Consider the following 13,209-nt stretch of genomic DNA (forward strand, 5'->3'; position numbering starts at 1 on the left):
TGAAGGTCCTCACGTGGCCGAAAGTGCTGTTTCATCACGTCTTTACAGAGAAATTTAAATCTCTGTATGTCGCTTATCCGACACTATTGAAAAGGGATTTGGGATTTACAAAATCCAAGAGTTTTCTGAGTCTCTGAAACAAATAATATCCAAATAATATGTTTTTTATACACTATCTACTCACCATGTAATAATCAAAGAAATCTGAGCAAGCTCTCTGGTCCTAGTTTTACTTCCTTTGAAGAATAACTGCTGACTTCACACAGTAGGAAATGCTTTCATCAGCTGATACATATATCAATTTGGGATGATGATGGTGATGACGATGATCTTGCTTGGCTCAAATGTTACCAAAATGAAAATGCAGGGGCATAAAGGTTTTTGTTACTTATTTATGATTCAGTTTTCTAAGAACTGAAATATAGCCATGAAAGCCATATGCACAAATCTTGGAGATAAGAAATACATATTCGAAGGGACCTATATTTGAGGAGGACATTTGGGAAAGGACTGATGCTGTGATTCAAGGACTGGTGAGTGTGTCTTGCTACACTTCTATAATTCAGGGCACATCTGTCTTGGCTTTTGCAGAGTGAGATTACTGAGCCTGGAGAGAGTGGATTTTCTCCCAGGTTCAAGTGTTTCCTGGCTCCTGACTGCTTAGTGCTAAAGTGATAAAAATATATGGATGCTACATGGTGGACAAAAGTGGATGCTTTCACTGTTTTTTGCAACAGCTGCCTTTATTTCTGCATTAGCATTCATTTCCTGGGTGTACTAATTTTGGAGAGGATGTGTAGCAATAAACACCTTGGAAAGCAGAGCGACAGTCTATACGTAGGATCTCTCTATTGGGAATAAAAATGGTTGGCATTAAATAAATGTAAACTATTATTAAACGGCAGGTATCATGCAAAGACTTCATATGGATAACGTTATTTAACCCTCATGGTTACCAGCACTGGCCTTGTTTTTCAGATGAGCTGCTAAGACTTGGGGCATTGGTTAACTTGCCTACGTTCACACAGGTAAGTGTGAAGATAGGATTGGAGTCCAGGTGGACTGACTCCAGAGTCCACGCTTTTGCCACCAGTTCATGTGTGTAACAAGGAGGAAGTAGCTCAAAAACACAAAGTATATGACGTCACTAGTACACCTAGTTCTTCCCAAGTCCTGGTGGCTCTTCCACTCTGCTGAGTTTCATGTTTGTCATGGCTGAGATTTCAGGACACTTTGATTCCACATTTTATTTGTCATCCTGAAGAAAATGGTTGTTGTCTGCAGTCCTTGTATTTTTCAATACTATGCAGATCTACCTGTGGATTGGTCGTCTTGATAATTTAGTTATTGTAGAAAAGGATTAAGGAGAGCCAGACTTCAGGAGATTTAAATGGAGCCACTCCACGTGCTATATTTGAAATGCTAGCACAGAACTGGTCCTAGACTTTCTTTCACGTCAGGAAAATACAGTTTTGGAAAAGAAAAATACAGCAATGCATTTATAGAACTGGTATTTTTTTTTTCTCACAATGCAATCAACATGTTATTTTGTTTGCTTCCCCTAATTATTTCCCCAGGTATGAGAAGCTGGGCAGGCAGAACTGTCTGATCACCTACATCTACTAAACTAGTAGGGAAACTGACACTCAGAGAGGTGGTTAAGGATGGATCTGGGATTAGATCTCACGTTGTGAGGCAAGTAGTTCTATTATTATAATATTCTGCCATTCAAGTGTACACTGATTTAGTGTTTAGTTTAAGGAGACCAGAACAAGCGACTACATAGCATTTTAAATACTCCACTTATGGACCTCAATGCTTTTTAAAACTACAAAAAATAGTGAAAATCCATGGAGTTCCACAGAAGGTAAAGGGAGTAACAAATGTCAGTATTGGGTTAGAGGAGAGTGCCAAAGGTGAATAGATAAAATGTCCCAGTTACACTTCCATGTGCCATTTCCAGAATGGAGAGGTCTTTGGAAAAGCAAACCTTACCATCTTTATTAATTCGACCGAAATGAAATAGAGTACAGATGATCCTGTACTTACGATGGGATTACGGTCCAGAAAACCGATTGTCAAACGAAAATATCGTTCAGTCGAAAACGCATGTGATACACCTAACCTACTCACTAGCATTGCTTAGCCTAGCCTTCCTGAACTGTGCTGAGAATACAAATTCTAAAAAACACAGAAACACAGTACAGGGCACAGTACCCGTGTCCATTGTTTATCCTCCTGATCCCACGTCTGTGCCTGGGAGCTGCCAATGCCAAGCATGGCCCGGGAAAATTCAAAATTTGAGGTATGGTTTCTACTGAATGCATATTGCTTTTGTGTCATCATCATAAAGCTGTACAATCGTAAGGCAAACCACCGCAACTTGGGACCTTTGTGCTTTTTAAAAGGTGAGAGGCGTGAGGAGTAAATTCACATTTAAAACTCCTCACCTCCACTTCACTCTCATTTCTCAAGTGGTTGGTTAACATTTCAAAAAACTTGAAATTTTTTTTGTCTATGATTTGATTATAACATGATCCATTAGGTTTGCTCTTCTCTACTTGAACTAGAGATTTCAAACGACCACAAACTCTTTCCTTAACGCAAGAATACAAGGAAGCAATTCATGCAATTAAACTCTACCTTCTATATCTCACCAACCTTCCACCGGTAGCAGGCAGAAAATCACCTATCTTCATTTTGAATAATGTAGAATGTGAGAAATTTGCCCCAGGTAAATTTCTCCTTCTCTATCTCCATCTCCACCTCCTGTTGCTCCATCAAACTACATTCTCCTCAAAGACAGTTTGACGTTCCCAATTAGGTCATTGACTTACAGTACCTCCCACTGAGTCATATGAATATCCAGTTTTCTCTTTTAGTGCTTCTGATGGTAGGAATATATTTCCTCAGAATTTCAAGCTTGCAAAAGGAACATCAAAATTTGTAAATTAATGTTATAACTAATGGCAAAAATAGAAGGAAATGTCTAGGTCCATCCAAGATTTACTCAGCCTCTTTGTTAACTAGTTATCACCAATCTCTATTACAGAAGTTAGTAAACCTTAACATAGTTATCTTTACATGTAATTGCTTTAAAATTTTGATTTGAACGGTTTCCAGCTACTCCTCTGAAAAGACAAAATTTTACTTTAACATGATTGCTAGGATTGGGATAAATAAGAAGCGTCTGGACTTACCAAAATAGTAATATGTTATCATTATCCATCTCATTTCAAGGCCAAAGTGGGCAATATTTGTGGCTATATAAATGTTTACATAGAATCTATTTGAAGTTTGCTGGTTGTAGCTTTGAATGCGTCATTTTGTCAATTTATAGAGCTCTCAAAAACACTGCCCCTACCTTTTTCTTTTGCAAATATAATCATTGTAATATGATTCTGCCTCAGTCAGTGGAGCGACCAGAATATAATAGGCACAACAATGGCTGTTAATCCAATTCCTTAGTGGACCACCCGATTATCAGGAATGTTCTATGGGCAAGTTGTGCTGAAGGCCTATAAAATCTGACATAATTTCATCTTTCTACATCCATTAAAGATAATTGATCTTTTTCACAGGTATTTTATCAATAAATAAAACTCACGCTTAAAGTGGTTTAATATTTAGCCCCAAATCACATAATTAAGAAATTGTGACACCAAGTTTCAGTTCCAGGTTGTTTGCCTTCAGAGCTTGAGCTGGAATCTCACTATCGTCTCTTTATGCTCTCTTTCCTAGCTCTTTCCTGCTAACTAACCCATTCACCTGTCTGCTAGCACAAGGACATCGTTCTCTTCATTGTTCTATTAAAACACCTTAGCTAACATAACTAAAATTTTTTTCATGAGTATGCAACTCAGTTATCTCTGTATAACTTTCTATGTCCAAGTAATTCAAACTTAGTCAAAGAAAACTCCTGGTTGATAAATGCTACTAATAATCAAACTTAGAAAGAAGATTCTTATCATGACCATCACATGACCAGCTAAGCCCATAACACAGAGAGTGAGAGCTGCTAACATTATAAAATGTATGAACACAACATACACACCCAACATATAAACATCATTCCATGAGGATACATCGCTTATAATTCGATATGTTATCGATGAGGAAAGACAATTTCTAATTTAAAAAAATCCATAAAATAATTGGGTTTCCATCTATAAATGTCTCTTTATCCATGCTATAATCCAGTTTCTATTTTACTAACAAGGTGGATTTTGTTTGCCTGTTTTAAAAGATTAGCCATCATGGCTATTGACCCAATAGAAAACTGGCATGTAATGGAATATCGGGATCATGCAAAATCCTTTTTCTTTTCTTTATTTTCCAACACAAAATCAGCAAGGAACTATAAGCAAAAAGACCACAATATGGGAAGCAGTCCCACCATGCAAAAACTCTGTAGAAACTTTTGTCTCCAATCACTTTTGTGTCTTTTTTTTCATATTTATACTTATCATACTCACTTATGCCCACAGCTGTAATGAGCTTGATTGCAAATTCAGGAATTTCACATTGAATAAAAAACGGTTCCAGAATGTAGCGTCCAAATGCCAGCGATATCACAGCAGTGGCTGCAGGGCTAGAAAACATACATATTTAGGTTACTACAGATAAAACAATGCATCTTCACTAAACTTTTCCTACCTTGAGGTATTTTTTATTCAGCATATGGAACATGTTAAATATGAAAGTCTCTGATTTTCAGAACTCCATATTTGATTAGGCTGTCATCAACATTCCAAATGAAATATTGACTATAAGTATGGTGGCTAGTTTTTGAACTTCACATTTCCTTGGGAGCAAGGCCAGGTGCTATAAATTTTGCCTCTCCTCTCCCATATTTGACTTTTTTTTCCCCCTTAAAGATCTAGTTTATTACTTGAGATCCTAACAGAGTTAGCTTCACAAGAATCAGTCTTCTTTCTCAATAATTCATCAAGAAGCTCCAGCCACAGTAAGAATGTGTAAACGCCACAAATCTAATACGTCGGGGCGTAGTCAGGAAAATGGACACAAACTCAACAGAAAAGTAGTATTGTAAGTGTTCACTGAAAACATATGCTTATATCCTTGACACTGCATTATTCTTATTTTTCCAGACTAAAACTTGAAGATCCAAGGGATGATTCTTAATTCCACAGAAATATTTAGATGCAAAGTATAAGTTGAAAAATAAAAGTACTCTTGTAATTTTACACAAATAAGAAAATATGACTAAAATAAGAAAATAAAATAAGTTCAGGTATATAGCAAAATTCGTAATAAACCATCCCACTTTAATTCTTTAACTATTTCGATGAGAAAATTTCACTTTTTTTTTTGTTTAGATAATGTGTATATGTATGCATATTCCCCCTAGGATTATCTAATTTCTCAGCAAACCTTCCTTTCCAGCTTCTCTTCCTTCCAATCTAGACTGTTGGAAAGCCAACCACCAATATGTGTTCCAACCTTGGCCTGCTGGTAGCAGAGGGCACTATACATTTTTTGATATTCTTCTTTTCCTAGACATCGCCTCCTCCCCACAACCTCCAAAACGGAACTATTTTTCCTGTTCTCCATCATCTATAAACTTTTTGACTTATACATTAAAATCTGATGTCATTTTAATGTTTTCCAAACATGTTCAAGATATGAAAAAATCCTTAATTTCAAGGCTCCATCTGATCTAAACTTTCACTTTCTCTTCAGTTTGCTTCTTCTCACTAGAAGGATCTGAATACCCTTTTCCTGGAGCCCATGTAATGTATTGCCAGTGTTTTACACCTCAGATCTTGGTTCAATCTTCCTTTGCCCAAGGAGGCTTTTCCAACCCTGATTGGGTGAGATCTCCCAGAGTATATCCTCTCATTGAACCTCGTAACTTCTCTTTCACAGTGCTTATCACAATAGCAACTTTATATTCACTTGTGTGATGTCTTGATTGATCACTATTTCCTTCATTTGACCCTGGGCTCCCTGAGCATAAGACTGCATTCATCTTGATCACTATTTTATCCCCAGTGTTCAGTATAATGTCTATCAGACAGTGGAAATCCAATAAATATTGAATATATGGTGAAGGTGTGAATTCAGTCTGATGATCCCTGCTACGTACTGATGTGTGACATTTCTTTCTTTGAAATCTATGTTTTATAGATTATATCTGGCAAGAGTGACTTTATCTGAAGTATAGTTTTAATAGTAAGTATTAGGTGGGTGCAAAAGTAATTGCAGTTTTTGCAATTATTCTCAATTATAAAAACCACAATTGCTTCTGCACCAACCTAATATTTAGGTACCTTGTTTGTTGTCGACAGAAATGTCAAAGTACATAGGTATCTTGTCACCCCTCAGGAGATTCATTACTCTGTCTGTTTGAAAGAGCAACTGAGCAATGTGAGTTCATTATTATAAAGGAATACATAAACCCAGTAAAAAAAAGCATCTAGAATACATTTAGGTAATTTCCTCTACCTACACACACACACACACACACACACACACACACACACACACACCATGAAGAAGTTCCCTTGTAGTTAAAGTAATATTTGATTATGAGCTACTTGAGAACAGGAATTGTGGCTCATTCCACTTTAGATCTCTTTAATTTGCCATTCACCCTTCAGTAGCAGTTTGAGGAATGAATAAGTTAATGAATGATCACTGTATCTGTGCCACTGACAATGGAATGACCATGCTTATCATAATGCCAAGTAATTAGCCAAAGCCATCCAACCAATACAGGGCTGAAGAGGGATTCAAGTCCAGCTCTGTCAGGCTCCAAAGCCACCATCCCGACAGGGCAGTTCTCTAAATAAGTAGTGTGCTCATTTGAATGTTGAGTATGCTATAGTCGAAACATTATAACCTTGAATTATCAGTTACTCATCAAATAATTTAATATTATTTGATATTAATATAATCTAATATCTATAGTACTCAGGGCACTGAAGTACCTAGGGTTACAAACAGTGTCAGACCTGGTCTTATGTGCTTGAAATGCTTGCAGTTTTAACAGGGAAACAGAATACAGACACCTAAAATATTAAGACTACAAGATATCGTGTTCAATGTCGAATGAGAAGCAGAGACTGCATTGTTCAGAAGAATTAGAGAGGAAAGAAATACCATAAACTAGGGTGAACAGGAAATTAACTGGGGAAGTTATTTAAGATAGAATTTAATCTATCTAAATTCTTGAAGAGTAAGATTCAGATCGTCAGAAAAGAGTGGAAGGCACATCCCAGCAAAATCCCAGATTTTACAAAAGGAACAAAGCACTTCTTTCTCATTATTCATTATAACAAGTTTTGAATAATGCCAAATTGTTTAAAATGAGAACAGATTTAACAAAGAAGTAAATACTACTCTGAAGCCCTTGATTAGAAAAGAGGCTCCTAGGACGATAAAAATCATTAGTGTTAAGTTGATGCTTCTTATTATAGCTCTGCCTTTGGCCCTTAGCCATGAAACGGGATAAAATCTCACATAAGCTCTCAGCTGTGTTATTTCTGATAAGTTTACAGGAAGAACAAGTTTCCCTAGTTATTTCTGTCAAACTGTAATCAGAATGTGCACGTCATGTTTTGTAAAAGCAATTAACCTAAAAGAACGGTGATACTCGAAACTTCTCATATGACACCCTAAGTTTCCCAGGAAGTTGAAGGAAATTGGCTATTCAGAGTGACTTAGCACGACTGGGTTTGATTCTCAACCAAGACAATCAGGAAGAGGAACACACTATTACAACAATAAAATCAAAAAAGATTTGCGTAACTGTAATTCACTGATTCTTTTAATGTGAGGGAGTGAGTCATGTATGTCCATAAAAGGCTGAACTTCCTGTCAAGTATAAAACGTGATTGTGAGACACTAAGGTTACATAACTTGCTCCGGCTGTGAGGCACAGAAGGTTCCCAGTCACAAAAACAGAGTAAAGTGAAATGTCTCAATAGTGCGATCTACAGACAGGAAGGAAAACCCCAGTTCCTAGCCTAACACTTAATTTTGTTTTGCCAGTCAAAAGATATGATTAATCATGGTGGATTTTGATGCTCCAAATCCTTTCAGGGTAACATCTTTCTGAGAAATATCATTGAGAATAATTAAAAATTAAAGAAAAGCAGCTACAAAAAAAGTTAGGCATGGTTGGCAAGCTATGGCCTGTGGCAAAACATTAATTAAATGCATTAAAAACACTAATTAATGTAGGTATTTCATCACAGACTTTATGTCCTGAAGTACACATGTTTATAACACAGTCACGTGAAACACATATGTTTTTACTAGTTTAAAATAATCACAGGGATTCAAAGAACGGTGTAATAAATGGGCTTATTTTTTCCTGATTTTTTTTCTATTTATGTTCTTACCGTATTATGAGCAGTTCCACCCAGACTCGTACAAAAGCTGGTAAAGGGCCAAAGACTTCCAGAATATATGTGTAATGACCACCAGATTTTTTTATACTTGTTCCCAATTCAGCATAGGACAAGGCTCCTGTGAAATATTTATAATAAAAAGGTACAAAGTTAAACTATCACCAAGTCATTCAGAAGTAGATTTGACACAGCAATTTTTATATTTCCTGAATATTACTACTTCCTTTGGTGTAAATGACATCCTCATTTCAAGACAAATAACAGTCATCTAATTGTTAACAGACACCAAATTCCTCTTGTAACTGCCTTAAATTTGAGATCTAGTTCATTCTAGTCAAACAATATAAGTTTACTTGAAACGGTGAGGACAAACTTGACAAACATCTAAAAAAATATCATATTATTAAGAATTTTGAATCTCAGTCCTGGGAAAAAGAGAAGACAGATACCAGTAATACTAACCAATTTTTAGAACATAACTTCACACTAGGACAAAGGAACTATCCCAAACTGACCTCATTATATTGAGAATCCTTTTAATAAATGATATTTCTGTAGCATCTCAAAGCAAAGAAAATGTATCCATTCTTCAGAAAAGAATGGACTCCAGGTCTTGAAAGGCTTTATTTATTTTGTAGGATATGCTTTGTTTGTCAACAAAATGAGTTTTAACTCAGATATTCTATTTCTAGAAAAGGTTTTCTTGGATGTCTTTGAAGTATACACTTCTTCTGGGTTGCTGAAATAGCATTCCTTTAAAAAGATGCTGTAAGTTCTAGTTATTACATGAGGTAACATTAATTATGAACCAAATTGTAACATTTAGCAATACAATTCACGTGGACTTGAGCAAAGCCTGAGTTTCATCCTCTGTGTATAATGTGATAACGGGTGGCAAGGCAGTATTGGGCCTGACACATGGAAATCACCTCATGAAATACAGTTACACCTATTAATTTGATCAATTAATAATTAAGAAAATGAAAATATATCTTGATATTATGTGAAAACTTCTATCCATACCGCTAAGTACTCAAATGTAATGCACATTTTGCCTGAGCGACTTCAGAGACTGAAGGTATGGGAAACAGTGCTAGTCAGTAAAGGTTCAGGTAGAATGGTCCGACATGAATATAGTTTGAATATTCAGTGAAATCTTAGTATCACTTATCCTATTCCTGAACCTAGCACTGTATCAGAGTCATCCAGGAAGACAGTTTTATTTTTAAAAGTAGACCCTAAGGCCATACCCAGACCCACTAACTCTAACCAAAAGAGTCCAGATTCTCCAATAGAGGGATCCAAAATAATCTATTATTTTAAAATTTTCACAGATAATTCTAAAGTAACTAGTCTGCAGATTGATATTTGGGGATGACTGATACAGTTTGCCTATTTATAACTAATGGTAACTAGTCACAATTCGCTCTCCGTTGGAAACCATTGCCATGTTGGTAAGCTGTACAGAAAAGCACCAATATAAAATGTTATTGGAAAGAGTCTTAAGTACCTCAGAATTTGTTGCCAGAGAATCAATATCTAGACCAGTATCTGCTTAGCAGAAACTCCAGATGTTTGCCCTAGTTTAAATTGGGTTCTGGAAGGATGAGATTTTCATTTGAAATTCTCAAGCTCCGGAACCATTTTACCCTGACGAAAAAAGTTCAAAACAGAATGTAAAAATCCTTGCACTGACCCTGGCATTAGAAAAACTGTAAACCAAATATATAGATTCTTTTCTTTTAGTCCCAGAGTTCTAGAGTTTTAAGAGGAAGAATTTTTCCCCCTTATATTTTGCTTTGCTCCCTGTTAGGAAGGCACTACTGTCAAAAAGCTTATAATAACTTAAGTGACAAATGTAGTGCAAATATAGATAAATAGATTCACACAGGAGCACACTCCCTGCAACTGGTAATCAAAGAATACCAACTCAAGAGACTAGTCACTTTCACTAGTTCCTTTAGCTTTTCTTTTCCCCTGAGCCTGAGATGATACACTTCTGCAGAAGCATATTTTCAGAGTACAAGTCAACATCACTTTAACTAGTTCAATGCTTGAAGTGATCCATTTTATTATATCTGAAAAATCTTTCAATGCGTACAAAAAATGGAGTCACATAGTGGGAGCTGCACGCACATAGTATGCAAAGTCCAGCAATCTGGTTAGGGCTTTTTCTACTAGACACTGATTTACTCTGGATATACCTAGTGTTGTACAAGATTACAGGTTGAGAGTGCACAGAGGTCATTTAAGACAATCAACAATTAGGTTTTTCTTGGTCTATAAATGTACATGATAGTCCATATGAATACCACAAACTCTTTTTTAGAAAAAAATCCAAAAAAAAAATAGTTCCTCCATAGGTCTTTCTACACTGTCTTTGTTTTAACAAGTTTTATTTAGAATACCTTCTTTCTAATAATGGCAATCTAAGTTCTCCAGACAAATGCTCAAACCAATGCATTCAAACATCACAAGGCCTAAAAAATGAATGGACTGATACATATAGGGACAAGAGTTAGCACTGGGCCCTAGAATTATAACAAAGAGCTAGTACCTTTAAAGAGTAGTGTCTTTTAGAATCAAAACACACTATTTGCCTGAGAAGAGCAAATGTAACTTAAACATTTACCCCATAACATCAATACAATTTATTTTTTTTGACCATTCACCAATTTTTGTCACCTTTATAACTAACTCATGTAGCTTTCTACTAATCTGTTCACTTTATGAGGGGACATTTATTACCTCTTTACTATCAATTGTCAAATCAACAGAAGAGATCTAGATCTTGAAGAAGAATTAATCGTCATGTTTCTTCTATCAGCTCTGTTCAGATTAGCTCAGCAAACAGGTGGACAAATTACCTCTGTCTCTATAGACCAAGTAAACCACAAAGAAAGAAAACAGATCTGGGCAAGCACAGCAAACTAACACCCAATTCCAGCTCTACAATTTATATGGCAAAAGTTTATAGGTACTGGGGAGAGATGAAAGGCTGAAAAAGATCCGAAATATGCTCAGATCCTTACAATATATATACCCACTTGTGACAGGGATTCAGTTATGTGCCATCACACAGCTTTCCACATCAAGGACTTTGGAAAGAACACTAGGGAACTTGACAAGAGTATGAAGTTAAAAAATCAAAAAGGCAAAGACTGCCACCGTTTGCTTTGCCAATAAAAAGGTCAATAAAACTTCTGCTGAACATTCAGTTCTATGTCTAAATAGGCCAGTGTCGCGTTTCACTTCACAGGTGTTTCATTCAGCGTGCCAGCTGCCAAGATGCCCCAAACAGACGAACCAAGCACACCTGTACAGAGAGCATACACATATTTCACCAGGTCATCAAAGTGATCCTTTGCTCTGGTCGCCACAGAGAAAAGTAAAAATAATCGTCTGTCTTAGTTAGGAAAAGCGAGTACAGCCCACAGAAAGCACTTTGGAGGGATTTTGGGACCCTGCCAACAGTGGACACTGCGTTTGGGGCATTGGCATACCTAAACAAAAGTCAGAAACTTTCACGTAGCCTTGGCCATTTCATTCACTCCTTAGAAAGGACCCTGCTGCTTTCCCAACTCCACAGACACACCCCCACGAAGAAGCTGCACTCACCAAACAGTGACAGGACCCCACAGACTGTCCAGATAATCAGAGACATGCCCACGCTGCCCGTGTTCTGGAGCACGCCCTTAGGAGAGATGAAGATTCCTGCTCCAATGATGGTGCCAATGATGATGGAGATGCCCCTGAGCAAAGTGATTTTCTTCTTCAGCACCACTTTCTCCTGCCCGCGGGGCTCCTTGCTGCCCAGGGAGGGCAGCCTGCCCTTAACATTCCCCTGCAGGTAACCTCCATTGGAGATGGTGGACACAACAGGCTTCCTGACCATTGTACTGACACACGGAGGCAGGGGGCTAATGAAACGGAGGGGGGGAAAAAGGAAAAGAAAAACCTACAACTTTCAACTTTGATGTCTCTTGGTGTGACTGACCAATCTCTTCCTCTTTGCTTTCAGATTGTCTTTCTCGGTGCTACTGTGTTCACAAGTAAAAACTCAGAAGTGTATTTTCTCCTTCACAGCTATCTCATTACTCCTCAGAAACACCTGTGTGCTCATGGGGCTGCCCCCCCTGTCCCCCGTCAACTCCGCCTGACGACCTCTGCGCTGCGGCTGTGGCTGCGGCAGCCGCTCTGTTACAGACCAGCTCAGCTTCCTCGTGGGCTGGTATTTAAGCTCCTGCCTGTCACACCAACTTACTCCAGCTAAATGATGATGCAAATTCTCCAGGTTTGCATCAGCCACAGGAGGAGGCTCCAGCATTACTCAGCTCTTTTTTTTTTTTTTTTTTTTTTTAACAGTAGCAGCATGTTGCTCAACTGACCTAAGCTTTTCAGAGAACAAAGCACACACTTAAAAGGGATCTTAACCGACGCAGAAGTAGTAAATTCAGAACAGACCTTCCCGGAGATTTAAAGCAACTCCTAGTGAGGGACAAAAGCTCTTTAAGCAAAAAGAAAATGAAAAATGAAACAGGAAATGATCACTGCACTGTAAGGAGTTTTTTTTAATTTTTTTAACTTGCGTAGAAAACATTTTACACACAACTGTTCTGATAAAAGGACATAATCCCAGACTCCACTGTTTATAACAACAAAATTTAAATTTTATAATCTGTTTCCTGCTTATTTTTATTTATTTTTATTTTGGGGTTTCCTAGCAACACAGTCAAATCTAATATTTAGAAAACTAGAATGATTCTGTATAGCTGCTGTCATGCACATAACAATTGTGAGCCTTACTCAACATTAAAAGATAAAAATTATT

At 37.1% G+C, this 13,209-nt stretch overlaps 1 protein-coding gene across 2 annotated transcripts in view; it reads right to left on the reverse strand.

Moving 5' to 3' along the window:
• SLC7A11 (solute carrier family 7 member 11) overlaps window positions 1–13,209 on the reverse strand; it is a 179,998-nt gene that overhangs the window by 53,382 nt on the left and 113,407 nt on the right. The window contains exons 1-3 of one of the 2 annotated variants that reach the window (XM_033134367.1): window positions 11,997–12,628; window positions 8,370–8,496; window positions 4,476–4,591 (exon numbers count right to left, since the gene is read on the reverse strand). In XM_033134367.1, coding sequence (XP_032990258.1) covers window positions 4,476–4,591; window positions 8,370–8,496; window positions 11,997–12,273 — 520 coding nt within the window. In that variant the 5' untranslated portion in view covers window positions 12,274–12,628. Of the gene's footprint in view, window positions 1–4,475; window positions 4,592–8,369; window positions 8,497–11,996; window positions 12,629–13,209 lie in introns of those variants that run through there. The other variant, XM_033134368.1, reaches the window with a different exon arrangement.

This window comes from Rhinolophus ferrumequinum, chromosome 18, assembly GCF_004115265.2.
Source record: "Rhinolophus ferrumequinum isolate MPI-CBG mRhiFer1 chromosome 18, mRhiFer1_v1.p, whole genome shotgun sequence".
NCBI classification, from domain to species: domain Eukaryota; kingdom Metazoa; phylum Chordata; class Mammalia; order Chiroptera; family Rhinolophidae; genus Rhinolophus; species Rhinolophus ferrumequinum.